The 27,678-nt window shown below is 35.8% G+C and overlaps 5 protein-coding genes across 7 annotated transcripts; 2 read left to right on the forward strand and 3 right to left on the reverse strand.

The window, feature by feature from the left end:
• Nucleotides 1-94: 94 nt before the first annotated feature.
• LOC109237020 (calcineurin subunit B) lies at nt 95-3,983 on the forward strand. Of its 2 annotated transcripts, XM_019403262.1 has the most exons (7): nt 95-340; nt 443-533; nt 614-738; nt 864-960; nt 1,706-1,815; nt 3,201-3,275; nt 3,676-3,983. In XM_019403262.1, exons 2-7 carry the CDS (start codon nt 464-466, stop codon nt 3,724-3,726), a joined length of 528 nt encoding a protein of 175 aa, XP_019258807.1. In that variant the 5' UTR covers nt 95-340; nt 443-463; the 3' UTR covers nt 3,727-3,983. The 2 variants fall into 2 exon arrangements, with proteins under 2 accessions (XP_019258807.1, XP_019258808.1); XM_019403263.1 differs by lacking the exon at nt 95-340 and having other exon boundaries at nt 646-738.
• A 984-nt stretch (nt 3,984-4,967) lies between these two features.
• Nucleotides 4,968-6,644, forward strand: LOC109237011. 2 transcript variants are annotated; one of them, XR_002069588.1, is made up of 3 exons: nt 4,968-5,295; nt 5,394-5,583; nt 6,615-6,644. XR_002069588.1 is itself a non-coding variant. In XM_019403253.1 (2 exons), exons 1-2 carry the CDS (start codon nt 5,017-5,019, stop codon nt 5,523-5,525), a joined length of 411 nt encoding a protein of 136 aa, XP_019258798.1. In that variant the 5' UTR covers nt 4,968-5,016; the 3' UTR covers nt 5,526-5,737. The 2 variants fall into 2 exon arrangements, 1 of the variants encoding a protein (XP_019258798.1); XM_019403253.1 differs by lacking the exon at nt 6,615-6,644 and having other exon boundaries at nt 5,394-5,737.
• Nucleotides 6,066-7,023, reverse strand: LOC109237010 (major allergen Pru ar 1-like). Its single transcript, XM_019403252.1, has 2 exons — nt 6,609-7,023; nt 6,066-6,493 (listed from the first exon to the last, which is right to left on the reverse strand). The coding sequence occupies exons 1-2, from the start codon at nt 6,787-6,789 to the stop codon at nt 6,195-6,197; spliced, it is 480 nt and encodes a 159-aa protein (XP_019258797.1). The 5' UTR covers nt 6,790-7,023; the 3' UTR covers nt 6,066-6,194.
• Nucleotides 7,024-7,618: 595 nt separating this feature from the next.
• On the reverse strand, nt 7,619-10,792 carry LOC109237021 (DEAD-box ATP-dependent RNA helicase 35). Its single transcript, XM_019403264.1, has 3 exons — nt 10,512-10,792; nt 9,280-10,181; nt 7,619-8,656 (listed from the first exon to the last, which is right to left on the reverse strand). The coding sequence occupies exons 1-3, from the start codon at nt 10,530-10,532 to the stop codon at nt 7,792-7,794; spliced, it is 1,788 nt and encodes a 595-aa protein (XP_019258809.1). The 5' UTR covers nt 10,533-10,792; the 3' UTR covers nt 7,619-7,791.
• A 4,657-nt stretch (nt 10,793-15,449) lies between these two features.
• On the reverse strand, nt 15,450-20,311 carry LOC109237022 (COBW domain-containing protein 1-like). The gene is made up of 10 exons (XM_019403265.1): nt 19,872-20,311; nt 19,616-19,681; nt 19,220-19,400; nt 18,822-19,018; nt 18,335-18,385; nt 18,154-18,245; nt 17,246-17,364; nt 16,210-16,304; nt 15,980-16,084; nt 15,450-15,760 (listed from the first exon to the last, which is right to left on the reverse strand). The coding sequence occupies exons 1-10, from the start codon at nt 20,199-20,201 to the stop codon at nt 15,623-15,625; spliced, it is 1,374 nt and encodes a 457-aa protein (XP_019258810.1). The 5' UTR covers nt 20,202-20,311; the 3' UTR covers nt 15,450-15,622.
• Between the last annotated feature and the right edge of the window lie 7,367 nt (nt 20,312-27,678).

The raw sequence follows: 27,678 nt of genomic DNA on the forward strand, positions 1-27,678 counted from the left end.
TATTTTTGTCCGGGCGGATAAAAATTTATTAAGCACCGGCTAAAGAGTAAATACATTTTAAATAGTGGCTAAAAAGTAAAGACATGCACTTCCCCGGCGAAACACAGGATCAGGAATCTTTTTCTCCTCGTGGGGTGATAAGTTCGATAGACAATCGGACATCAAATTCCTCGTCACTTAGTAAAGCCAAACTAGGTCGCTGTTAGTGTCTTGGTGATAGACATAGTTTGCTCAATCCTATCGCGTACTGTTCTAGAGCTAGCTTTGACCCTCGCCACTATAAAATTTTTGTCCCCTTCTCTTCATTTTTCGTTCAGAAAAAAAGATCTTGGAAGTTGAGGTAATACCCAATTCATTCTTTACAATTGCTTTGGGGTTCTGAATTTTGATGAAAAATCTGATTTTGTTTAATGGGTTTCTGTTAATTTGATTGGATTTGTAGTTTTGCCACTGAGATTTGAGCATGGGTAATGCTTCTTCAATGTTGACTCAATATGATATTGAGGATGTCCAAGACCATTGCAACCATCTATGTAAATTATTTTTACTCATCCATTAGTCTTCTTTTTATTCCTTTTCTTGCACAGCTTACTAATTGAAAAAAAAAAAACAGTTTCACAGCAGGAAATTGTTTCATTGTATCAGAGGTTCTGCCAACTTGATCGGAATTCAAAGGGTTTTATATCAGCTGATGAGTTTATGTCTGTGCCCGAATTCGCGATGAATCCACTCTCTCAGGTTTGCTTTTAAATATTTATGTTGGTCTTAACTAGTAGATTTGTATGTAATTGGATATTGGTATGTTCTTGTCTGTCTTGTCGGTATGTTCTTTGTGTTTGATAATGTGAAATGCATCTTTCCAGAGATTGCTTAAGATGGTGGACGGCTTGAATTTCAAGGATTTCGTGGCATTTTTATCAACTTTCAGTGCTAAAGCGAGCATGGCACAGAAAATTGAACGTACGTCATTAAGTCTTACATGTGTTGTTTTTATGCAACTTAAGGAAAGACGTGTTAGATAGGAGGATCGTGTTTAAAATGTTTTTGGGTTTGTTTGTTTAGACCTTGTATTTCCATTATATTGGCATGAGATGCGTTTAAATGGAGAAACACGGTCAGTGTTGGAATCCTTTTTTTAAAAGAAGAAGTTAATGGTCGAGTAACAAATAAGAGTAGTAGATCATATTCGATGAAAGCAAAAACAAAAAAAGAAAGCCGACCCCAACTTAATTGAGACTGAGGTGTAGTTGTTGTTATTATAGTTTGTTTAGCTTAGTGACATCTTAGGCATTGCAAGTCGATTAGCTGGATGCAGATATGCAGCTAGACATGCTACTATCCTTGCTAGATGTTTTGTAGTATTATGCATATCTGAAATTTTTGTAAGATCCTTCGCCTACTTTCCCGTTGTAAATTGTGCCCACCAATCTGCTACTGCGGTTTAAAGAGAAGATCCATCTGTGCCATTACATGATTATTTTTAGTCTGTCTAGGATTGGGGATTTATACTAGAGGGTGTAAAGGTGTTAATATGAAGTACCAGTCACTGAAGAAGTCCTTTTATGGCAACTATCATGCAGATCCTATCTTTTACTCCTGAAATGTATTTGAAACAAGCGATTGTTATTTACCTAACATTGTTTTCATACTTTCTTTTGCCCTTCTCGTAGCACTTGCTGACTCTTCAACTTCCTTTTTCTCTTAGTTATCTTCAAGGTATATGATTCTGATTGCAATGGGAAGGTGACCTTTGATAACATAATGGAAGTGCTTCGGGATTTAACTGGATCATTCATTTCAGACAAGCAAAGAGAGGTACTTGACAGTTGGCATCTTTTTTCCTTTCTACTCTCTCATATTAATGTAGAGATTTATTCACAAAATTAACATTGAGAAAGTGCTGGAGTTGCATAAGATGTATGATTTAGTCTCCTATCCAAGACAAAAGTGTCAAAATGATTTAAATCTTACATCTCACACCAAAAAGATAGAGATTCTACATCTTCATCAAGATGAGTATTCCTGCAAAGATTGCTGGCCCCTAAAAGAGGAGTTTGGATAATATGCTAGACTTCAGTGACTTCATAGGGATAATCTTCATTCATGTGTTTGAACTTTGAAGTGCCCTGAATAGTTTTTACAGATTTTAATCATTCTATTTCTTGACATTGTAAGTGCTTTATGCTTTTATATCTTGGTTCTTCACTATGATCATTGCTTGTGCTCGCTTTTATTTAGTCTATAACTAATAAATTACTCTGTCAAAAGAGTAACGCTAGAAGATAATAAACATGTTTAAAGTGTAAACTGAAAATATCAATCTGAGAATTATTTTCCTTATCAAAAACTATAAAACCTCTTTTGCCCCTCTCTTATCTTTTAAAGATAATACTGTAGTACTTGTTTCCCTATTTTTACTTGCCTATCTTCCCAATTTGAAACCTTTTCTCACTTAACTAGCTTGCGATTCCTAAGAGTCTATGCTACACCTATGTTTTAATGTAAGGGTCTAAAGTGCAGTGTTCTAACACAAGGCTCTAACTGGTAGTTGGTAGAGTCATGAACTGCTACTTTACGCGGTGCTTCCAATCTAGCTCGTGACAGCTGACAGCTTATCCTTTATAAAAGTTACCCTACTTTCTTCTTTAGCGGCTTCTATGTTGTAGCGATCTTGCTCTTTTCCATTATATTATTACTTTATCTAGGCTTGAAGTGAAGAGAAAATTGAAGAAGGATGGGCATTATATGATAGAGAAGGTTTTATAGTTCAAATCTGCAAGTAAAACGTCATGCCTGAGATGAACAAATTGGGAGGGTGGTTGTTAAAAAGGACCATTCTGAGGATGATTTGCTAAAAAGATAAATGTTCACAGTTAGTAATTCACATTTTAAGATTCAGAATTTGAATGTGTTTGGGTACCATGACTTCTTTTGTATCATTGGTTGGTTTAGTTCCTCGTGATTTGCTAGACCTTTTTGCTGTTCCAATGCTGTATTCACATGCACAGTCTAGAAGTTTGAGTATAGTATTTGTATCCTTTAACATTACTCACTCTGTTATCCTTGAATAAAAATCTTTTACTTATGTGAATTTTGTAGCTTTCTTGCTTATGCAGCCAGGCTTTATCAGTTGCCATTTCGTATAGTTTTTGAATGATGAATTTGACAAGTTCCTCGTATGTGTTTGATCTGGATTGCAGGAAGTGTTGAGCCAGGTCTTGCACGAGGCTGGTTATACAAGAGATTCATTGTTGCTGTTGAACGATTTCATTAAGGTAATATTCATGTTTATGGACTGGGAATACGAAACTAAAAGTGATTTCTGTTAACTTTTTGGGGTGGGTTGGCACATGTTAATCAGAAAGCTTAGAGTTATGTTAGAATTAGGAAGACGTGGTTCTTGTTCCTCAGCATCATTCTGATGTCTGGAATTTCGAAAGTTTTACATTGAGAGATGCCGTAATGGTACAAGCTAAGGCCATACCTTCAATGAGTATGCTTCTGCATGCTGTTTCTTCTCATTAAAGTCAAAATACACACATGTTTTGAAGCCGCTATTATTTGATTTGAATCTATTAATTGGGTAATAGTATTGTTAAAGTCATTGTTTTCTTTTCAGTACTCAAAATTCTGTCTCCTTATAGCTTTGTAATTGTGTTTTGCTGATGTTTTCAGATCCTGGACCACCCTGGTTTGAAGATGGAGGTAGAAGTACCAATTGACTAGTTACACCTGCGATTTCATTTACTACAATTCAGATGTCTCTGTGTACAAGGCAGCCGTGTTATTCTATTTTGTTGAATTCGCGCACCTGCTTTCTCCTGCTGTTTTTTTGTTAAATCTCTTTCTTTTTCCTTCTTTTGCCCCCCTTTTATGTCTGTTTGTGGGGCAGGGACAGAAACAGAGAAACCACCGTGTAATTATGATAAACAGCTTTCAGCTTATTCAGAAGATCTTGAACATGCTATAATTTTAATCTCTCACAAAGTGTGTATTTTTCCAGTTAATTTTGCATGCTTCAACCAAGTGTGGTGCATATTGGGCTAGTTCAGTGAGTTGCATATTGTATAGCGTGTTCGGCTAACTGGCTAGCGAGGCTGTCGCAAGGCGTTCCGCCCCATTGACCACCTCGTAGTCAGCGGGCAGACAATGCTTTGCACAACATTTATAACCACACTGTTCAGCCATTTTCAATTTTGTCCCAAGCAAGCATCTAATACCTCAACATCTCAAACACACACATACAATTCCTACCAAAGTCCAAATAGTACTTTATACATCATAGCTGTCAAAAGCATGTAAAGGAAAAAGGGGGGAAAGTAACGAGGCGTCACATTCTTCTTCACTTAAAACAAATGCAAAATAAGTCACACACGAGGTTTGAAAGAGATGTGGATAGCTGGTGAGTATGTCGCTCCCCTGTCCTGGCATAAGTTTAGAGTTTGGATCCACCGTCACTATCTCCTCAAGAATGTCTAAAGCATACTCCCGTTCTCAGCTTAGAGCTCAACATGACTACATTGCTCAATAACTTATGACAGTTTGGTTCAAGCTTTATTTGAAGCCATGCGAACGGTTTCAGTAACTGTCAATAGTTAGCCGAAACGGTCCAATGAAAGGATTGGTGATTAATTTGAACCAGTTGAAGGTTATTAGACAATCTAAAATATTTGGTTTCAAATCATTCTGACAACTGCCAAAAATAGAATGAATTATTACTAGAACTACTGCCGTCCTAGGAAAGCACTGCATTAATACCTTCTGCTTATATGCATCCAAAATTTGCCTCTTTCTTTGAATAGAAGAAATCAGGCCCTACTAATTTCAGCTTCAGGACAAATACTTCTCGTTTACCGGTTTCCACCCTGCTATTTATCTGTTAAGAGTCAGACCTCAACGTTTTCTCATATAATGCTATACATCAGACATTTTTGTCCAGATTTTGTTAATATTATGTATAAATTCAGACCGGAAGAATATATGAATCAGTATGCTTTTAGGAGCAGCTAGCATGTCATGTCAGGCAACAAGGGAAAATCCCTCGCGTCGTACACGTACTCGTGTCACTTGGCTGAAAGTTCTTCTTCTGCAGAAGGAGGTTATAGGAATAAGGAGATTGTGCAGGCCGAGCAAGTTAAACTAGTTGATAAGAGATTGAGAATTCTTGAAGATGAAACAGAATTACTCAAGGTAGCTTTCTATGAGAGTGTGGAAGAAAGAAGAAGGTTAGTACATGCAATTCAAAACGAATTTCAGGCTGTATGCAATGGCGAACATACCTTCGGATACACAAAGGTATTAAACGATTCTGAAGTGATTGAAATATGATAATATTATTGCTTCTATTGAACTACACATCATTGGCTTATGGTATGTTCTTCTTTAATATACAGCGTCAACGACATGGACTCCCGCAAATTCTAGGTGAAGACACAAATCCAGCAGTTGTCTTCAGAGAACTGAGAGCTTCTGAGGCTGTTTTCCAGGATGCTACTGTATGTGTATGCGAGTTCTCACACAGATGATTCTGCCTCTCTGTGCAGCAGCCTGGCCGATCATAATTTATATTAGATTCTTTTTCAGGTACCAAACGCGTGGAAATATTTTTCTTTGCTTCTTTGGTGGCAATGAGATTTGAACCTATGATTTCTTATCTGCTATGATATCATGTTGAATCGTGTGATCATCTAGTTTTAAAGCTTAAACTATTATAGAGAGCACGCTTTTATCTACTTAATTATATTATGTCTCAGCAATTTCTTCCATCATCTGAAGTTATACGTACTTTGACTAGAAGCATTATGTTAGAAGAGAAATTGTCACTGTTACTAGTCACTTTCCCATCTTCCTTTTCTTTTCCGCGTTTAAGGGCTAAGCTCTGTTACATTACAGGGAATATAGCCATAAGTTTCAATGAAGAAGCTATTATTGTTGCTACTTTCTACATTATCAGTGTAAGGATTCTCACTTCAAGTAGTCATCAGCCATTACTCATCTCTTACAACTTCCCAAGCAAATGACAAATTATATATGAAGAGAAAGACTGGTATAGAAAAAACTTTACATTATCAGTACTTTAACCATAAAAACTGCCAACAACATTATTGAAGATCAGAAATTACTTATTGCTGCCACAAACATGAAGAACAAACTTAGAATCCATTGAGAAAAAACCATCCCATAACACACCAATCTTAAGCATAGGCTTCAGGATTTTGAAGGAGATAAGCTTCTACAACTTTGAACATAGCCGAGACCTTCTCCTTTCCTGCCTTGATCTCCTCTTCATTGAGCTTGAAATCTCCCACAGTATAGTATGTGCTAGTCACCTTAGATATGGAACCACCATCACCTGACTCCTCAAACTTCACATCATAACTTATTTTCTCAAGGTTGTCTACCAATCCATCACCTCCAACCAATGTGTATTTATACGTGTATGTCTCCTCGTTAAGCTCATCAACACGATACTTTATGGATTTAAACTTGCCCCCTATACGAACCAAAAAAAAAGGGTAAAAGTGATCAGAGGTATTGTTTTCATAAGAAATGTTAGTCTACTAAGAAGACTTTTGCATAAAAATAAAAGAATAATTTGATGATTGTACCTTCAGGAAAATTGATGGTCTTGATACTTCCAGCACCTCCATCGCCTTGAACTTCAACACTGCTAATAGCTTGTGGCATCAACTTAGGGATCAAGTTATGAGAATCAACAATGGAGGCCTTGAATATTCTTTTGGGGGGGAGTGGGGAAGTGTGTTCCTCAGTGAAGGTGGTGACAGCCATGTTTTGATTCTGAGAAGAAAATAAATGAGTAGGATTTTTTGTAGGGGGGAGAGCTTCTTGTTTGATGCAAAAAGAATGGGATATATCAGAGTTTATATAGGTTCAAGTCCTGCAATTATATAATCTTGTAGTCATTTTCATGGCAGGCCAAATATATGCTTTTGTTTGTCTACATGGTAAAATTGCTATAGCTGAAGGATCTGTTTGTCCTATGTTTATATGCCCTAGGTTGGATTTACTCGTTCAAAATGACTTTAGATCTTTAGTTGATTTCTAAATTTTGTATACATGAACTAGGAAATTGTCCATCCAATTTTTAAGGATTCTTGTATTTGGCTTTTTTTTTTTCTCTTCTCTTTTCATAGGCGGGTACGCGTAATCCCACTACACTTTTATCAAGTGAAAACAGAAAAGAGTTTGTATTTTATTGTAGTACCGAGTCCCTTGATAGATCAGGATTTGGTCATTGGGAGGATAAAAAAGGCGGCCCGGTGCATTAAGCTCCCGCTATGCGCGGGATCCGGGGAAGGGCCAGACCACAAGGATCTATCATACGAGGGTAAAGGAATCAATTGAGAGGATAAAGGAATCAATTCATAATTGTTTCTTTCTGGTAGAATAATCATCAATTTCGTATGTGAATATGAGGGTGTCAAGAGGCAAGGACAACCAAGAAAGTTCAAATGCGGTAGAAACTCAGCTTATGGCAATACCCTATAATATTTTCAATCTTTAACTCTGTTTATATGATCCAGACTGAAGATAATGTTGTACTTTTGTCCATCAATCCAAACCGAATTCATGAAAGAAAAAAACGCACTTGAGAATCTAAAATAAACGTTCACATCTGGATTCAAGTTAAACATCCAAGATTGTTCAAGAAACAATGACTTTCAGATTAACCATGAATTTTACATTTTACATTGAGAAACCTATTAGTGACTATCATCAAGCTAGAAGGAAAAGCGGATACAAGTTGCAGAGTGCAAATAAGAACAGGAACTAAATTTCTCCTCGATAACCTCCAGACCCAAAGTAGTCTCTCCTGGAATTGGCAATCTGCACGCTCTTTTGGTGCTCTAGCTTGGGGCAGTCACGGATACGATGACCAAGTCCACCACAATATGCACAACCCTTTACCCCACTCGCATTCGTGATTGCCTCAACGTCGTCCATGGGGTCATTGAGCTCCGCAAGGACAGGAGGTATCCTTTGTTTTGCTTCTTGTAACAAGTGTTTTAGATCAAGAAGTGTTGTCTCGCTCTGATTCTTGTTGATAAAGGTTGTGGCAATTCCTGTTTTTCCACATCTTCCTGTTCGTCCAATCCTATGCACGTAGTTTTCAATTTCAGCCGGCATATCGTAGTTAATTACATGCTGAATATCAGGAAAATCTAATCCTTTAGAAGCAACATCAGTTGCAACCAGAACATCTTTCTTGCCGGACTTAAATGATGCAATTGCATATTCTCTCTCTTCTTGATCCTTGCCTCCATGAATAGCCACAGCTTCAACTCCTTTTAAGAGAAGGTATTCATGGATATCGTCCACATCAGCCTTATTCTCACAGAAAACCAGAACCGGAGGCGGAGTTTTTTGCAAGCACTCAAGAAGGTAAACAATCTTGGCTTCCTGCTTTACATACTCCACTTCCTGAATCACATCAAGGTTGGCGGCTCCAGCCCTCCCCACGTTCACTGTTACTGGTTTAACTAATGCACTTCTAGCAAAATTCTGAATCTTCGGGGGCATTGTAGCAGAAAATAGCAGAGTTTGTCTTTGAGCTTTGAAATGATCAAACACCTCCCTAATATCATCTTCAAAACCAAGATCAACCAATCTGTCTGCTTCATCCAGTGTCAAGTATCTGCAAAAAACCAACACTACGGTAGGCACCGCAAACTTCACAGACATACATTGTAAGAAAGTAAAGAAAAAGAAGAAAATCAACAATCAATGGAGAGATTAATCAAGTTATATACAGACATATACAATCTCTGAGCGCATGGACTCAAATTAGCAGTTAGCAGTCAGTCAGTGATTCCCACTGTTTAAAATTGACTTGGGCTGAAAAAGGTACCTATACTGTGAGCAAAATGTTCCCACAAACAGTTTTCCATCTATATATGTGTCTGAACTCTCAAAGGCAGGGGTAGATATGGGACAGCACCACATATTACGCGGAATAGCAAACAACCAGGAAAGAAGCAACACATGACAACTGATGATGAGAGCAGGCACGCCAAATACTTGACTGATCAGAGGTTAGGTATAAGAAAATGAGATGTTATATGTAACACTAACTCTTTATACTGTACAAGCTAGGGAAAATGTTTTGATTACTCTTCATCTAGTATTTATATATTTTAGAACGAGATCCCAGCCAGATGAGCACGTTAGACTCCAACGCCTAGAAAAACAAGGACGGCCACCAGAAAGAGATAAAAAAAATACTACCTCAATAACCGATCTGCAAGATTAGGTACATACCTGCAGTTGTCAAGGTTCATTTTCTTCTTTGCTAACATATCTTTGAGTCTTCCAGGTGTAGCAACTACAATGTGAACTCCCTTCTTTACAACATCAATTTGGGACTTCATATCAACTCCACCAATACACAGCAAAGGCCTCAATTCAGGGTAACCATACTCCCTCAATGGTTCTAAGAATTGTTCAATAACTTCATATGTCTGTCTAGCCAGCTCTCTGGATGGACAAATAATCAAGCCGAATGGTCCTTCCCCGGGAGCAATGGGCATCATAACTTCTTCCTGCAAAGCCACCATAATAAGTGGCAAGACAAAAACCAATGTTTTACCAGAGCCTGTAAAAGCTATACCTATCATATCGCGACCTGATAAAATAACAGGCAGGCCCTGCACTTGGATTGGTGTCGGCTGAACAATCCCCCTCGCTTTAAGTTTCTTCAAAATGGGCTCAGGGAACCTCATGTCCTTGAAATTCTTTATTGGTGGAGGAACATCTTCGCCATCCACAATAATATGCCACTGCTTTCGGATCGCATCACATGCTTTCTTTGACATCCGTCTGATGGCTAATGGCGGCTTCCAACCGGTGAACAAAGGCTCTGTATAAGTAATACCTTTAGCTAGTTCACGAACGGACATTAACGTCTTCCGATCAGATAAATGCTCAATCATCTCCTTCTCTTGCAGGACTACTTGTTCAGTTGGACTAATCTCAGGTTGCTCTTTCTTCAGCTGAGTGGCCTTCACAAGCAAACTCGGTTTAGCCGCAACAAGCTTCAATTTTTCCGCTTCCTCTTCCAAAACTGAAGATTTTCCCTTGCGCTGAAGGATCTTTTGCGCCTCAATTGCTCGACGCTTTGCAACCGGTACATATTCAACATAATCATCCTCATCCTCCATCTCCTGCAACAACAGCAAGGATGTATTAACACATCTGAAGTAGCACTTGAATCTTATTTAACACTCTAACACGGTATTCAACAGTGACATTGTGAAAAAATGAAGGACCCAAGCACAGTTTATAAAGCTGTTATTAACAGCAAAGCAAAACCAACTACAGCGAATCATAAGTCATAACCAAAAGTAAATGTTGAATCAATAGTACAATCTGCTAAAACCCAATAAAACGCTTCGAAGAGTCGATTCAATTGCACTAAAATTTCCAATTTTAAATTATCACAGAATGATGAAAGGGAAAATTTGAACCGAAAGAGAAAGGAGGAAGGTGCATACCATATTTACGTGGTCTGCCATATGAGCTATGAAGATGAATTGCAGAGAAACTGATTTTTTGTAATACTCCTAGAAGAGTCCAGAGAGCTAATTCCCCGCGACTCCAATTGGGTTGGGTTTTTAAACGAGCAATTTATGCTATATACCTACTAATGACAAACAAATTATGGGTTTTTACTTGCTCTCAAAATAGTTACACTATACATCTAGCCGATCAAAAATATTTACCCGTGTACTCATTTTTCTTATTTATTCTTTTACGCAATTATGCATTTGAAAGTTGCCTTGTAATTTTCCTTCTCCCTTTCTCTTTTTCACTTTCTCTAATTGGATTATATCCCTCCGTATCAATCCACTTTTTCTATCCTCTCTTTTTCATGTATTCCAGAAAAACAAAGCTAGAAAGTAAATCTATAAAAAAAAATTAGGGTTTCAATAGTTTCTTCTCAAAATTCTCAATCTCATTGAGTTCGATAGATTTTGGCTTTCTCTATATGAGATTTTTATTCAACGTCATGCGTGATACTCGTACTAATCACCTAAAAACACCCGATTACTTAATTGGATGTTGTGTTCAAAGTTGTTTTAAGAGATTTTCTTGTTAAACTCTTTTTCAAACTCCAGATCTGGACTTTTGTGTGTGTTTGAAGACCCGCCATTGTTGAGCTTGAAACTCTTGAATTTAAAATTCCTTTTTTGTTGTTTGATTCAAAGTGGGTGTTAAAAAATATTATTTATAGTACCTTTTGGGAAGTTACTGCAACAATATACTGTTTATACATTTTATTGCATCATAATGCAATAATATACTATAATAGTGTATAATTTACTGTAATAAAATACAATATATGACAATATTATACCGTAATAGTATACAATATACTGCTATAATTGGATCCTTTTTCAGCTTTTTGAAATATCCATGTCCTTTTTCAAAATTTAGACGAAGCTCTCATTTGTTTTTCAAATACTTTTCTAAATGAGCTATTTAATGGAATTCCATGGAGGTATTATTCATTGCATAAGCTCTCATTAAATTAATTAGATTATGTGACAACTGATATTATTTCAGTTTAATAATTGAATTAAAAAAAACTAAACTCTTTGCGTACAATTGTATATCATGTTGGTATAGCTATATACTATACTGGTATCATATGTTAGTTGGAACATTTTTTGTTGTATTAGCTGCATTTAATAGGTACACTATTTGATCTTCTTTTAATAATAGTAATATAGTACAATATCTTGAAATACTTTATTTTATTAATATGTAGTACGCTATTTTTTTTATTTTTCTCTTTATGCATGTGTGTTATGTAATAGTAGTATAATCATATAATTGCCGGATATTAACCAGTAAAGATGTATACCATGTTGGTATAGTTATATACCATATTGGTATCATATGGTAGTTTGAACATTTTTTTGGGTTGTTTTAGCTACATTTTTAAGTGATTACTATTCTGAAATTATTTATATGAACATGATTTGCAGTGCTGGAATTTTTTTGTGCCAATGGACATAGATTATGTGTATTATGTAATAGTTTTTATAGTTATAGGCAATTGTTGGAATGATCCCACGCAGCTATATACCCTGTTAGTATACGGAATGAGCAAGTTGCTTTGCGAATATTTAGCTTGCAATGCGAGCGTGTAATTTTCTCATACTTTTATTGCATCCTTTAAAGTTTCGTTACAGTAGTATAGTCGCAGATAGTTGTAGCAATATTCTAGAGCAATCATATACTTTGTTGGTATACATGTATACCATATTGGTATCATATGGTACTAGAAGTCTTTTTTGCTACTTATACTTTTATTGCATTTTTAAATATTTTATTATCATTTCTATTCTAACTAGTATATATGGAGATTTGGTGGTCGTAGATTATGTTTTCTTGCTCCATAACTGGCTGTGTTACTGCTAATGGTAGAGTGTGTACTGATATTTGTAGGGAAGGAGATCAAGGTTTGCATAGCAATCACTTATTGATTCTTAGAATCAGATTATATAATTTATGGTGCTCAGCAGCAGTCAGTGTGATACTCAGTGAATTAGATCAAGATTTCAGTTTAATAATTGAATTTAAAAAATGAGATAAAAGACAAAAGGTATGTTATACTAGTTATTTTTAAAAAAAGGTGAACAAATATTTACTATATCAGTTATTTTTTTTGTTGTTTTAAAAAAGAATAATAAAAAATGGTGAAAACAGTAAATGAAATTAGATTATAAATAGAAAAGAATATAAAAAAAAAGAAGTTAAATGAAATTACAAAAGGAAAAAAGAAAAAAATAAGAAGAAAATGAGAAAAAAGAAAAGGAGAAGAAAAAAAGGAAAAAAAGAAAAGAAGCATAGAAATAAAAAAGAATAGGAGGAAAAAGGGAAAATTTCCCACAAAAACTAGTGTGGGTAGGAAATGTAATTAGTTTGATGGGTAGAAAAATAAACGGAAAAAGGCCAAATATCTCTCTCTACTTTTGTTTATTGTTCAATCTCATCCCCCGTTATACTTTCCGTTCATATATATCCCTGCCGTCCAACAAAGTTCTATATTTATCCCTATTTTAACGGACATGACACGTGGCATCCTTTAAGCACAAGACCTAACCCACAACTTAAATACCCATACCCACTTAAAACCTACGACCAAAGTACCACATTAAAGAATTCGGGTCGCGTTGGACACTTATGCTCTGAGATTTCTCCGATGACTAGTACTAATTGTTTCCTTCATCTTGTGGGTTTTTGGGGCTGTGAAGGGGAGTAGAGGAGAGAGTGGGGCTAGACAGGATCGATTATTGATCGAAAATAATGGAGGATCAGTGGCTTTTCCGGTGATGATGGTCGTTTCCCGGCCAGGTAACTGCCGGAAAAGAGGTAGAGGAAACGATGGGCGCATAATACGACGTCGTTTTTGAAATTTTCACACTCTCAATGGGCTAATCTTCCTCTACTAGCAGTCCGATTTTAGAGCCCTGTAAACATCGTAATTTCACTGGGCTGCTACTGCTCTTAATTCTCTTGAATGGGGTTTGTCTATTTTATGTAAAGTTTTTGACTTAATTGTTGAATTGGGTTGTTTCCTTCTTTAACTATCTGTTTGCTAGGTTCATCTGATTTTGATTTAGTCTCTTAGTTCATGATTTGTATTAATTTATTTGAAACTTGGAAGATTAGTATATTACGTGTTTGATCCTTATTTACTCGCTAAATCTGATGCTTTATGTTTACTTGATGGAAATTACAATTTTAATCTGATGTTTTCTTAAGGTTGCAGCTCATTATAATGGTTGTTTTTTTTTTTTTTGGGGGGGGGGGGGGGGGGAAGAAGAAATGAGTTTTAATTTTAGGAAATTTTTTTAAAAGGGGAACCGGGTCAGATGGGTTATATTTTAGGCATGTTTGGGTTTTTTTGTTTTGTTTTGGGATTGGTTCTTTCAATCAAACGGTGCCACATGTCATGTCCGTTAAAATAGGGATAAATATAGAACTTTGTTGCACGGCAAGGATATATATGAACGGAAAGTATAACGGGGGATGAGATTGAACAATAAATAAAAGTAGAGGGATATATCTAGCCCTTTTCCGAAAAATAAATGGGTAGGCAAGGATAAATATTTTTTTATTTTTGTGGGTAACTGTGTCATTCTCCCATTTTAAATCTCATGGGTTGGATTTGGATATGGGTATTTATGGGGTGAAATAAAAAATAGCTAGATTTACAATTAATAATTTAAAAATAGTCATAGTTTCAAAAGTAATCGAAATTTAGTCACTTTTTTATGTAAGGATAAAATATGAAAAAAAAAACCAATCCAGAAAAATTCCAGCATAATATGCTGGAGTTCAAATTTTTTATATATGAGATTCCAGAATAATATGCTGGAATATCCAGTATATTATGTTGAAACTTTTGGTGTGCTAGAATTCCAACATAATATGCTGAAAGTTTATAAGCGAGAGCTCCATAATTCAACATATTATGCTGGAACTTTTCATGTTTTAGCAAAATAGTGGCTATTTTTCAGTGACTTTGCAAACACTGGTTATTTTTCAAATATCAGTCCGAAAACTGACTAGCCCGTGCTATTTTTACTATATTTATGGCTGATTTACGCAAATGTACCTTTTTAGGCTGCTCTTTAGATTTTGTCCTTATTTTAAGAAGTTGTGCAAATATAGCTTTTGTCGGAAAACGTTAGACTCGTTCTAATATTGGATCATATAGTTTTCAATTTTCTCACAAAATATTATATTATGGTTTAACATTTGCAATGACTTATAAAAGTTTAGATCGTGATCTAACATTTACGCATAAGTTTTTCAGTTTGCTAAAAAATGATCTTTAAATTGTAGTAGAGATCTATCAGTTACAAAAAAAAAAAAAAAAGAAAAAAAAAGAGTTATTTACTAAAAAATTGATACAAAAAAGAAAAACCGATAAAAAAAATTATGTAATTTATTCTGGGTCATGGAGCTCTTTTACTTCAAAATAATACTCTTAAAATGGTTGCGATTTCCGGTGAAGTTGGCTGAAAAATGACAAGAATGATATTCTATTAAACAAAAAAAAGACAGAGAGAAAGTTAAGTGATTTTGTGGCTAGAAATTTTTTTTAAATAAATTTACTGCGATCATATTACAAAGTTAAATGACCACCTATAAAATTGACCCTCCGTTTCCATTAAAAAAAAGGATTTATCCACATTTTTTCTTGTTTAGTTTGTCCAGCCATAATTTAATGAGAGAGGGGGCGGGGGGGACAGCGGGGCTAACTATTTAACTTCTCGTATTTCATCCCATCATTTGGACTGAGCAGTGAAGACATTGTATTTCTTTTCCCACCACACCAAACAAATGAAAATCTCCCACCAACATAATGTTCTTTTTATTAATTACAGGGAAGCTGAAAAGGGTAAAACAGCATAAAACTGCAAAGATGAAATGGGATATTAGAATAATAGTACTATATTTCCAATTAGACCAAAAAGTCTTCTGTATGTTCCCTAACAAGTCAATTGTGCGACATTTCCCTCTCCCCTGACCAAGTAACAGTAGTAGGTCATCAACCTTTCACAAAATAGCAACCAGAATCTCAGATTTATATTAGACAGCCTTTGAAGCCCTCCTCTAATTCCTTTGCGTCTAAGTTCTTCCCTATGAATACTATCTTGTTTGTTCTTGCTTCATCTGACCGCCATGGCCGATCTGGAGAACCTTGGAATATGTCATGGACTCCCTGTTACACCAACAAGTAGACACATCAGCATATTGACAAATATCACGTGCCACGGAATTTACTCACTCAAACTTCAATGAGGCTGTGATTCACACCAGTAAGGCACTGATCTTAATTATAGCATCCACATTACAAGAAATGTTTCAGCCATTCCATAAAGGGATTATGTAGTAGTAGTAGTAATCACATTATAACTCATCAGTAAGATAAGTTAATAACCTGAAACACAAATCTCTCATCCATTCCCTGAACGGATAAAAGACCTTTCATCCGATAGATGTCATCGCTTCGTTCTATCAGCAACGTTCCCAGCCACATATTAGCCTGAATTACAGAATAACAACCCTTAAGCACTAGCATACTTGTCCAGATTTACAACTTACACACAATATCTTATTGAAAGAAGTATTTACGAAAAATATGGCCAAACGAAAGACCATGGTACCAACCTTCTCAAGATCCAAGCTCCCTTCACAAACTATGCTGACAGAAGAAACACCAGGGTCATGCGTGTGATCGTGAGAATGGTGATGATCATGATGTTCTGCAGAAAGCAACAACACTCTTGAGCAAATGTTCAAGATTCAACTATATGCACTAGAAATAGAACTGCTTTTTTGAGAAATAAGCTTACAAAATATACGCTACTACATCACAAGTGGAGCCAAAAGGAAACATGAAAAAAGATAGAAATTTTCACGAGGCGTGTGGCGAACAAAAGGAAACTGGAAAAAATTAACATAAAATAGATTGGTTAATAGAACCAAAATAAATGCCAAAAAAAAAAGAATAGGAAAAGATAAAGAAAGGGCCTAATGCTGTAAATGAACCAATAGGTTCGCAAAGAAACCACAACTCAACTATTTAATTTATTATATATCACCGAGCTCAATCTCACCCTACAGCGCCTTTTTTTGCAATTTTATTCCTCTTTAAAAGCAAAAAAGGTACTTATGCTCCTGTCAGTGTCTCCAATCTACCAACCTTAAGGTATTCAATAGGAAAATGGTTATTGCAATATTCTCTTGTATTCAGTATTCTTTTAAATTAAATATATGGATCATAAACGGGCTCATGAACAAGCTCAAAGTTAAATAATTTCAAAATGAATGCAAGCTCAATCTTGTGAGACTTTATTCAAGCCAAAGTCAAACTTGACTCTTGACTTGTAGATAGTCGGATCGAGCTAGGCTGAGCTTGTATAAATAGTTTAACGAGTTTGAATTTCCAGAACCAGGCTCGTGCTTGGTAAGAAGTGCTATATGTAGATAAGTTAATAGCTCCAATAACTAGAACAGGATACTCATAGCACTATGACTAAATAGAAGCCACGAAAGTATCAAACAAAGACTGCTTAAGTAGTTTCCCCGAAAATAAGGGGAAATAGTTCTATGGAAATTGAACTAACTGAGTTGGTGGAGCATTTTGTTGACATTAGCTACTAGAAGGGCTAGGATAGGAGTTCTAACGTCAAAGAACACTTACCATGCTTGTGATCATGTTCATGGTCATGGTGGTGGTGGTGGTGATCATGATGATCGTGATCATGGGCGTGGCTGCTATGGTCTTCCTTGGAACCTTCAGCGCCTACCGAACTCTCAATTCTACGAATTTAACAAAAACAAAGTGAGCAATAATTCTTTTTATAAAGGTAACATGTATAAAGTAAACAATATTCCTGTAAGATAAAAACTCAGACAAAGCAAAATAGATCTTAGAAACAATGGACCTCTATAAAAATGATTAAAAGTAAAATCTGAAGAATCCTAGTGCTTTCAGCACAAAATTTTCTATAGTTAAAAGAACCATTAGAAGAGCTAAATAAATCATAAAAAACTGAAGAAATTCATCAAAACCGTGACTCTGGAAGAAAAAAAATGTCTGAAATTTATGAAATAAGAAACTATACAGTAACTGATATTGCTCTTTGTAAATGCTTTATTCACCAAAGAGAATCATGTTCGAATCCTATTTTCCACAGTTCATTCAAGAAGCAAACACCCTTTATCTCTGTTTAAAACTTCTCCTCCCTTCTCCCAAGGACATTTTCTCTGCCGGACTGACTCTTTGCCGGCCCCTTAAGGATTAGCCGTGCAGGTTTTACTGATTCCCCTAGGTCCTGGCCCTCTAAGGGTACCAACAACAAAACCCTACTGGAATGAGTTAGGCATCTGACATACTTCAACATAATGTTTGGAAGAATACAGGGAAACCTAACAAGCAAATCCAAATATTGAATGCCTTTTTTCCCGTGAAAAACATGACTATCAGTTTGACTTAATTATCTGGAATGAGACTTGACCAGTTATTAACATTTTATGCTGTATATGCGTTTCTGGATAAAATGCAAAACAAAACAATAGACATGCACGCTTAAGGAGAAGAAGTAATACCTTTCCAAATCAAAGCCTCCAATCCCTAGAACATAATCCAAATCGACTTTTCCAAACTGTGTCCTCTTCAGATTGGCCATGCTATTTATGTTCTGTTTATTCACCATGAGAGTTTTAGCGAGTAACTCTAAGATTGACAAATAAAAATTATGTCAAATGACGAATCAGTCATAATACCAACCCTTATTCGCTGAATCAAGGAAGAAACTTCAGACTCACCAACAAGATCAGTCTGGCACGGAGATGAAAAACATTTGTCAGATTGCAGCGTGATGATTCATACTAGATCTCCAAGCTTAATAGTTTCATAAAATGAATTCAACTACATCTCAGGTAACCTCCACTTGCAGATAGAAACTTCTTTAAAAATATACATCCACATAGAAGCAAAAAATTGTGGAATGTACTGATTTAGCAAATAAATTTGACAGAACAGCATTAACAGATAGGTTAAGCAGCATTAGCAAATATATGCTCTATGACTTATAACTTTGTTTGGCAGGCAATGATCGGTTTCTAGTGATCCTGAAATAATAAAATGTCACTAGATCTGGGATAATTTCTGCCTCTGGCACCTCGAGAGCCTCGATTGCTATTATGGAGAGATAGTACCTCACTGCACAATTGGTAATTGAGATGGAGTCCACCTTAAAGAGATAGACATGTACCTTGTTTACAATAATACGGTCAGCATAAGCAATTTGCTCGACTGCTTCATTGACCACACCTTTTGGTTTAATCTCATCCAAGTGCAAACCAGCATGCTTAGAGTCAACCAATGTAACAACACCATCCAACTTAACATCGTTGAAAACCTGATCCTCTGTATAGAAAGTTTGAATAATTGGTGCAGGATTTGCCAAACCTGCCAAATCAACAGAAGAGAGCCAACATTGGCATCAAGAAAGGAGAAACCTTTTGGCTTATATGTGTAATAACGCACCAAGCTAGAAGCAAAAGGATAACCAAATGCCTAAATTAGGCAGCTGAGATATCGTGGATCCTCAACCCCATAAATGTACTAGAACAATTACGTGCAGAACAATGTGACTCATCGGTTTCCTACCTGTAGTCTCTATGACAATATGGTCAAATTTCCCTTTCTTTCTACTAACCAACTCAGCAATCATTCTAACTAGATCACCCCTCACAGTGCAACAGAGACACCCATTGTTAAGCATCATAATTTCCTCAGCCCCAGCAGCTTTTGCAGCAACCAAAGACCCATCAATATCCACTTCACCATACTGCATAGGAATAAGAGGTATAATAATACAGATTTCAGACAATCACTACCTAGCTGAAACATGAGAAGCTTAAAATGACAATATAATTTCAGAAACTACCAGGGGAGGGGAAGAAATAATAATATGTTAGACATTGACTTAGCCTAAAATCTTATTCAGCATATAAGAATTAAATAAGCTCCGTAATATTAAGATTATCCGATCTATTCGCATACCTCATTCTCGATAACAGCAATACGCTTCCCATGATCCGCAGTCAATATGTGATTTAATAAGGTAGTCTGCCACGTCAATTTTCCATCAAATAATTGCAACAACAAAAAGAGAGTTAAGCTCCATCTACTTGAGTACAAACAACAAAGTAAAATTTACAATACAAATTTTAAATAATTTAACTATGTAGTTAATTGACAGTGAAATTAAAGCAGTACGAGGTAAACTGAGCATAGAAAGAAGTAAAACAAAACATACTTTTCCAGAACCTAAGAAACCAGTGATAATAGTGGCCGGAATCCGATTATCTGGAGGTATCTTGGTCAAAATATCAGAGTCCTCGCTTTGTGGAGTGGAAGTAGAAGTGGCAGATACAGTAAATCTGCGAGATAATCTGTTTCGCTTCGTAGGATTATTGATTGCAAAAAGAATTCTTGAAGATGAAGTGGACAATAAACTGGCTCTCTGAGATGAGCTGGTTTTCCACAAATTTGGGAACACTGTAGTGCGAAGACCATAAAGCGGTGGAGTTTGACGCTTGGCCAGTCCCATAAAGGTCGTGGCTATGTCTATGGACAAGGAAGCCATGGCTGAGGAAGAGGAGGGTGCGCAGTGATTGGTCTTATGGCTATGGGTTAGGGGTTTTAGCCTAGCAAGATATTAGCAGGCAAATGTGTAGCGAATAGAGAAGGGGTTTATCTGATACTATTACAATTTACTATGGCAAAATACATAACCTACCCATCAAACTTAGAACCAAATCCCTCTTACACATCTGTTGAACACGGGTTTTATTTTACACACCAAACCTTTTAAAAATGTGTCAATTACACACTACTTTTGACCAGCCCCTTTAATATTTAATGCGTTGTATACACGCGCTTTTATAAATTAAAAAAAAAACAACGATTCTTTATAATTAAAATAGATTATCCGACCCTTTTCTTAATTCCGACCCATGAAAGATCCAACCCGGTAAGTTAAAAACACCTACACAACCAAATTAACAAACATAAACCCATTTTCCAAGTCCTGTTCTTCATCCCTAAAACTATGAAGATAATCTGACGAGAAGACATCTGGTTGTTGCTGTTTCTTCTTCAGTTTTTCAGGTTAGTATTCACATTTTAAGGTTGTTCAACCCTTTTGATTTGGATGGGTGGGTCGAAATAGTTAGGGTTTATTTGGGTATTTCATCAGGAGTAATTTTAGGGTTTAACAACCCTAACGCCCATTATCATTCTTCTGTCAATTCTCATATTAGTTGTGGAAGGTGAAGAAGAAGATTGTTTGGTTCAGAACATTGTTTGGTTCCTTTAAAGAAGAAGAAGATGAAATAAGAGGGAGATGAAGAATTGGGGCAGAAAATGGGTTAAAGAAAATGGGCCCAAATTTTAGTAAATAGCCGTTGTAATTAGTCAGTGAAGGCAGAAAGTAACTATTCACGCGCCCCACTGGTCGTGTTTCACATGCCCCAGAGGCTGGTCAAAAGTGGTGTGTAATTGACACACTTTTGAAAGGTTTGGTGTGTAAAATAAAACCCGTATTCAACAGGTGTGTAAGAGGGATTTGGTCCTAAGTTTGATGGGTAGATTATGTATTTTGCCATTTACTATCCAATAGATGGTTTTGGCCGGCCAAACCCCTAGAGGAAAAAAAAAACACTAATTAAAAAAAGGAAAAAGGTGATCCACTACAATTTTTTCTTTTTTACCAAAAACAAATAAAATAGAACCAAAAGGGATTGCAATATCGTGGTACAAAATAACGTTATAATAACATTTGACGTGGTACGCCCCGCATAAAATTTTTGGTGCAAAATACATGCATTTCCTATTTTATATTTTAATTAATCGGGATTTAATTAGATATTTTTAAGTGAAAATTACAAAACTAACTTTATGCTACCAATCTTCACTTAAATGATTTTTACGTGATAAAAATCATTTGAATATTGAACCATCAATTTGAATGACTACCGATAAAATTATTCGCGCATTTGAGTGTTTTGTTGTCTTCTCCTCCGCGAGAAGAAGAATGGGATGGTAAATTAAGCTTAATAATAATCATACATTTTATTTGAGCATGAAAACCATTTTTGCATGTTAGGATTGTGTAGCATCATTCCCGAAATAATAAAATGGAATGAGAGACGAACTTAGTCACTTAACAACATAATGTGTAATATTCACCACATTTTATTGGCAAACTTTTAGTCATTCACCTTTCCATTTTTTAGCTTGCAAGTTGAGCGTTAGGTCCAAAGTTGTATACCACTACTATGGTGTCAATAGATTCACTACTTCAGTGCTGTTATCGGACATTTCGTACCTAAATTTCATATCATTAGCATTTTTCAAGGGTCGCCTGGATAATTATTCAAGTTTTTAAGATGTTCTTTAATGAAAACTAGTATTCATACCCCGTGCATTGCACAGAGAATATTAAATATAATTTTTTATAAGAAAATATTACTTAAAAAATACAATACACACAAAGAAGCATGTAAACGATATTATTTTATGAACATGTAAATGCAATGGATATTCATACATTCAAGTCTATCCAAATTCTACCATTTTTTCTTGAATTATAATTTTATTATTTAAGTACTTGAAATTGGAAAAAAAAATTAGGATAAAGTTTGCATTTAAATTATTTAAAAATAGGTATCATCCTTTTGTTTTCTTCATGAAATAGTAGATAATATTATTATATAAACCCATCAACTGATAAATATTGGCGCAACAATATAAAAATAGATCAATAATAATAAGAAAAATGGTCTGATATGTCCCTCTACTATGATAAATTGTTTAAAGTTGTCCCTCGTTATACTATTGGGCCATAAAAATCCCTGCCGTCTTACTATCCTAACAAATCTATTCTTAATTAGACGGAGTGACACGTGGCACCCATGTGCCCTTTTTACATCCGGTCACACATTAAACGATCCGCTCCACGAAACCCCCGTACCCATAACCCGTAAACCCTTGATTTATAATACAAAATAAATCCCAACCCCAAATTTTATACTCCTACAGCAATTTCCATCAAACCCTCTATGCTCTAAGCTTCATCAAGACATCCAATTGTAACAAATGTCATCATAAATTTCTTTTTCTGTTGGTGGTGGTAAAAGTGGGTCACATGTCGGATTCTAGTGCTACATCAAAGAGGAGGTGCCATTGTGGAGAGATTGCCAACCACTTCCGATCAACCACACCTCAAAATCCCGGAAGGAGATTCTATAAATGTGCTAAACCTGAAGTAAGTTGAACTTTTCCATGTGTTTAGTTTGTTAATTGTTCATACAAAAATTGAATCTTTACTCCTTCTAACCTAATTATTGTTAATTATCGTTAGAATGAGTCGTGAATATTGGGAATGGCAAGACGAACCTTTTTCGGACCGAAGATTGATAGAAATCAGTAAGTTGCGGTGTAATTTGGATGCTGCTAATGTTACAATCAATATGTTGAAGCAATTGTTGGAGTCGTGCAAGTTAGAAAGGGACAAATTGTTGGAAAAAGTTAAAAATTTGGAGGTTGCAAAAAATGTTGAAGTGAACAAAGCAAGGGAATTCGAAGATAAAGTGGTTAAGATGAAGATGTTTATTTCGATTTCAGTTGCACTTTTTGTTGGATTTGTTGCGGCAATGTGGATGAAGTAAATTCTGTAAAAGAAAGATGGCATATGCTCCATATTTCACTTCCTAGTTCTTGTAATATTTAGACGTTTCTATGCTCTTATCTACTGTCTTTTTAGCTGTTTTAAAACAACGATATCAATTGTTAATGTATGTTCTAAGTATTAGTGTTTTGATGTTCTATCTATTATCCCTTTTTAATGCCCCTATCTACTGACTTATACTACTTTCAACTATTTAATTCCTTTGCCAAAGCTGTAAATAAAATATGTTTTCTTCCAAATGCTCGAAGACACTTCGAAACACAGTTGAAACATAGACACTTGTAATTAAACTACAATTTAGACTTTAGAACTAACAACTTACAATATTGAACTCCAATATGGCAACTTACAACTTCGAAACAATTAGATTAATATGGCATCCAATTTCACGAATTACATCACCAAAAACATACACTTCTTCACAGTAACCCCGGTAACTACATCACCAAAAACATACACCAAAAAATTATAATTACAGTAATTACATCTGAACCAACCATTAATCACAGAATACTAAATGGGAGATAACTGTCTAAAGTTTGGAGTAAATACTTCCCACACACAATGAAAAAATTGCAGCTTTGTCTTTATTTATTTTTCTCCTCGATTTCAGATTCCCAATTCTTTCTTGCCCTTGTTTTTCCAACTGATTTGCAGTTACAACACCCTTCCCCTTCCACTGTAATGTTGGGGCTGAATATGGTAGATCTGTTGGCACACTAGCACCACTATGATCACCAATGAAGTTGATTGACCTTGTTCCAGCTGGTATTTGTACCTGTTGTCTCATCCTGAGCCTTGTAGTTACTTCTGATGTAACTCTTGGCCTAAGCACAACATCTTCTTCATGTCTAACTCATGACCTAAGCATTCTTCCAGGTGTAGGCATGAACCTAAGCCCACTGTCCTGACTTGGTTGAGTGGCTTGATGTACTGAACAATTGATATCATTTTCAACTTGAGGTGCTTAACTGTCTTGACTTGGTTAGTTTCGTGATCTATCAAACAACTTGGCCTCTTCCTCTGCTGCTTTCCTTTTGAATTTTTTACAGTAGGTGCTGAACTGGTGGCAGCCTGCTCAGTTGTGGCAGCTGGTGCTGACCTAGTGGCAGCCTACTCAAATCTTCCACTCTTACTTTACTTATTTCACTGATAAAGATAGTTAAAAAGACAAGTTAGAAAATATTCTTCATGTCTAGTATTTAATGCTTTGAAGTTCATGTAAAACAATTACCTGATCACAAGTCTTTGCATTATGAGTTGTTTCTCCACATTTTCTACAAGTCATGATTCTTCCTTTTCTGTACTGTGACCACACTCCTTGTCTTTTAATTACCTTATCCTTCTGCCTATCTCTCTTAACCTTAGGTCTACCAGCCATTTTCACAAGCTCTGGAGGCTCCATTGCTCGAGATGGTTCAATCTTCCAAAACTTTTCTCCCCTGACAAGCTGTATCTTGTGCCTATAAGTCAGCAAAAATGCCTCCTTGCTATACCACCAGTTGATTTCTGTCATTGGATCACCAGAGTCATGAAGTATAGCTCTAATAGCATGTGGACATGGGATTCCTATAAGGTCCCATGACCCGCAAGTGCTCTTCTTCACAGCCAAACTGACACAGTGCTTGTCAGATCCTTCTGTAACTTCATAGCCATTTTGATCATTTGCATTTACTTCATAGGCTGTTTGAGCAATCTGCAGGTACTCATTGTACAAGTCCATGCATTTTGGACTGAAATCATGTCTCCGACTCCTAACTTTTTCTCCACAATCATGTTCAGCATTTAAAGTCTTGATTTTAATCCCACCAAATTTTTCTTTTGATATCAAACAAACAAAGGGACATCCAACAATATCACAACTATTCCTAAGCCTTTCTAAGTCACTATTCTCCAGTTTCAATCTTTTCCTTGTTAGCCAGAGAATATAACTTCATACACTTTCTAGCTTCTGGTATGTCCTTAAAGGACATACCTTTGTATAACTCTTTGTAGTCACTAAGTTTTTCAGTTATTTTTCTTTTCTTTTGTGCTTTAAGTGCTTCTAATTCTTCAGAATTGTATCCTTCAGAATCAGTACTAGAGTCAGATCCTACATCACTTAAGCTACAATCAGTACCAACATCATCCATAATTTTATTAGATTCTTTTTCATATTTGGGAATAGAGTAAATAGGGGGCTCACATTCATCTACACCAAATAGGTACACTACATTGAATTCATTGCATATTAACTTTTGTAAATGTCTAATACCATCATCCCCTTCAATAACATAAAATTTACCAGATAGTGCAGCAACTATAAGTAGTTGAACCCCTAAAAATCCTAGCTCATTTGTAGAGCCGTCAATATGGGCTTGGCCCGTTGGGCTAGCCCAGCCCAGCCCGTGATTTAGCAGGGCTGGGCTAGAATTTTTGAAGCCCATTCAAAAACGAGGCTTTTAAGCCCGGTCCGAGTAAGCCCGTGGCCCGTGAGGCTTGATTGAGGCTGGGCTGGGCCGACCCGTGGGCCTAATAAAAATACGTATTTAAAATATGTAAAATATAAAAAGCATATGGCACAAAAAATAACAAGAAGAGTATCCCAAATGTAGATGTTAATTATTCTTAATATTTAACTAATTAATATTGCATACGAATTGTAGATATAGATGAAAGTGAAGATGTTAAGACAACCTTCTCACAAGCGGATTCAAATGTGTTTGATGAAGATGATGTGTTGGATATCCCATAAGCGTCACGGACGTTCTCTTGAATAGTTTGTTTGAGTTTTTACTTTTAGTGAAAGAAATATAGTCTTGTCTTTTATTTTCTTAGTGTTTATTGTGATATATTAGAAATTGATTGTCCATCCTCCCGTGGACCACGATCTCTTGATCCTCATGCTCGAATTTTACCATTTGATGAAGAGTGGAAGGTACNATAAATAAATAATATATTTTACATTTAGTCGCCAAATTTATATTATTAAAATAATAAAGCGACAAAGATGGTCGCTATAGTCAATACCCGGAATATTTAGTCATTTTACCTTAGAGACCAAAGTTGGTCGCTAATTAGCGACCAACTTTGGTTCATAAAGTGAAGGGACCAGCAATATAGCGACCAGGCATGTTTGGTCGTTTTTTGGTCGCTTTTGGGCCTATAAGCGACCAACTTTGGTCGCTTTTTGTGGTTACTTTTTGTGGTCGCTTTTTATGGTCGCTTTTTACCGGATTTCTAGTAGTGTCTTGTGTTGCAAGATGACTCCATGCTATGACTTTTCATCATTTTCATTTACTCAATTTCTTCATTGCTTTCACAACTCTTCATCTTTTAGGCAACACTACCCATGCTGCGACTTTTCATTATTTTAATGGTATATAATTCTTCATTGCCTTTAATTTACATATATATATATATAGTTAATGAGAGAATGACTGAAAAATTACAAAAAATGGAATAAACATTTGATATGCTAGCTTTACTCAACATCGAAAATATTAAAAATACATATACCACTTCTTGTTCAGAACTTTTGCCTTTTGCGAAAAAAAAAAAAAAAAAAAAAAAGAAAAAGAAAAAGAAAGAAAGAAAAAAAAAAGAAAAAAAAAGAAGAGATTTTTGCATCATCCACAAATAGCTATAAGAATATATCATTGAAATTGCAGGAACTTAAGTTGGATGTAGATGGAACCCAAGAAATCGAAACCCTAGAATAAAAACCCTAAAAAACGAAAAGAAAAAAAAAACTATAAAGATGAAATACTAAACAAAAATTATAGTAGAGATGAATGTTTTAATGGAGGAAGGTATTACCTTTATGGCATTTGTTGTTCAAATCGGCAAAATTAACAGAGAAGAGAGAGGTTAGAGAGTTCAGTGAATGAGAAAGAAGATAAAATGAATGAAATGGATTTATTTTGTATTATAAATGACGGGTTACGGGTTACGGGTATGGGGTTTTCGTGGAGCGGGTCATTTAATGTGTGACTGGATGTAAAAAGGGCACAGATGGGTGCCACGTGTCACCTCCGTCTAATTAAGGATAGATTTATTAGGATAGTAAGATGGCGGAGATTTTTATGGCCCAATAGTATAACGAAGGACAATTTTAAACAATTTATCATAGTAGAGGGACATATCAGACCATTTTCCGATAATAATATAATTAATAGGTTGAAACTTATGCTGGAGTTTGGTCATACAAATTTAAACTTTACATATTATATGGACTGTCGCGCCCCCTTTTTCTCGCGAAATCGGGTTTCGACACGTGACAACTCTTTTAGGGAAGGGTGTTAAAAGAGAGTCGCCACCTAACGAGTTTAAGGTGGGTTAGGGCACATGTGCTCACACTAGGGAGGTCAGTAGCAAAAAGCCTTGATAGGTT

This window comes from Nicotiana attenuata, unplaced genomic scaffold, assembly GCF_001879085.1.
Source record: "Nicotiana attenuata strain UT unplaced genomic scaffold, NIATTr2, whole genome shotgun sequence".
NCBI lineage: Eukaryota > Viridiplantae > Streptophyta > Magnoliopsida > Solanales > Solanaceae > Nicotiana > Nicotiana attenuata.

What these genes read in the sequence shown, in the direction of transcription:
- LOC109237020 (XM_019403262.1), top strand. Translation starts at nt 464, where the DNA reads ATGGGTAATGCTTCTTCAATGTTGACTCAATATGATATTGAGGATGTC. An exon ending in CATGGCACAGAAAATTGAAC is followed by an intron (nt 961 to 1,705) that starts GTACGTCATTAA and finishes TTTTTCTCTTAG; the next exon opens with TTATCTTCAAGGTATATGAT. An exon ending in TTTCAGACAAGCAAAGAGAG is followed by an intron (nt 1,816 to 3,200) that starts GTACTTGACAGT and finishes TCTGGATTGCAG; the next exon opens with GAAGTGTTGAGCCAGGTCTT.
- LOC109237011 (XM_019403253.1), top strand. Translation starts at nt 5,017, where the DNA reads ATGTCAGGCAACAAGGGAAAATCCCTCGCGTCGTACACGTACTCGTGT. An exon ending in ATACCTTCGGATACACAAAG is followed by an intron (nt 5,296 to 5,393) that starts GTATTAAACGAT and finishes TTTAATATACAG; the next exon opens with CGTCAACGACATGGACTCCC.
- LOC109237010 (XM_019403252.1), bottom strand. Translation starts at nt 6,789, where the DNA reads ATGGCTGTCACCACCTTCACTGAGGAACACACTTCCCCACTCCCCCCC. An exon ending in GACCATCAATTTTCCTGAAG is followed by an intron (nt 6,494 to 6,608) that starts GTACAATCATCA and finishes TGGTTCGTATAG; the next exon opens with GGGGCAAGTTTAAATCCATA.
- LOC109237021 (XM_019403264.1), bottom strand. Translation starts at nt 10,532, where the DNA reads ATGGCAGACCACGTAAATATG. An exon ending in TGGCAGACCACGTAAATATG is followed by an intron (nt 10,182 to 10,511) that starts GTATGCACCTTC and finishes CTGTTGTTGCAG; the next exon opens with GAGATGGAGGATGAGGATGA. An exon ending in ATGAACCTTGACAACTGCAG is followed by an intron (nt 8,657 to 9,279) that starts GTATGTACCTAA and finishes GGTTTTTTGCAG; the next exon opens with ATACTTGACACTGGATGAAG.
- LOC109237022 (XM_019403265.1), bottom strand. Translation starts at nt 20,201, where the DNA reads ATGGCTTCCTTGTCCATAGACATAGCCACGACCTTTATGGGACTGGCC. An exon ending in ACCGTATTATTGTAAACAAG is followed by an intron (nt 18,386 to 18,821) that starts GTACATGTCTAT and finishes TCTCCGTGCCAG; the next exon opens with ACTGATCTTGTTGGTGAGTC. An exon ending in GGAGCTTGGATCTTGAGAAG is followed by an intron (nt 16,085 to 16,209) that starts GTTGGTACCATG and finishes TCTGTAATTCAG; the next exon opens with GCTAATATGTGGCTGGGAAC.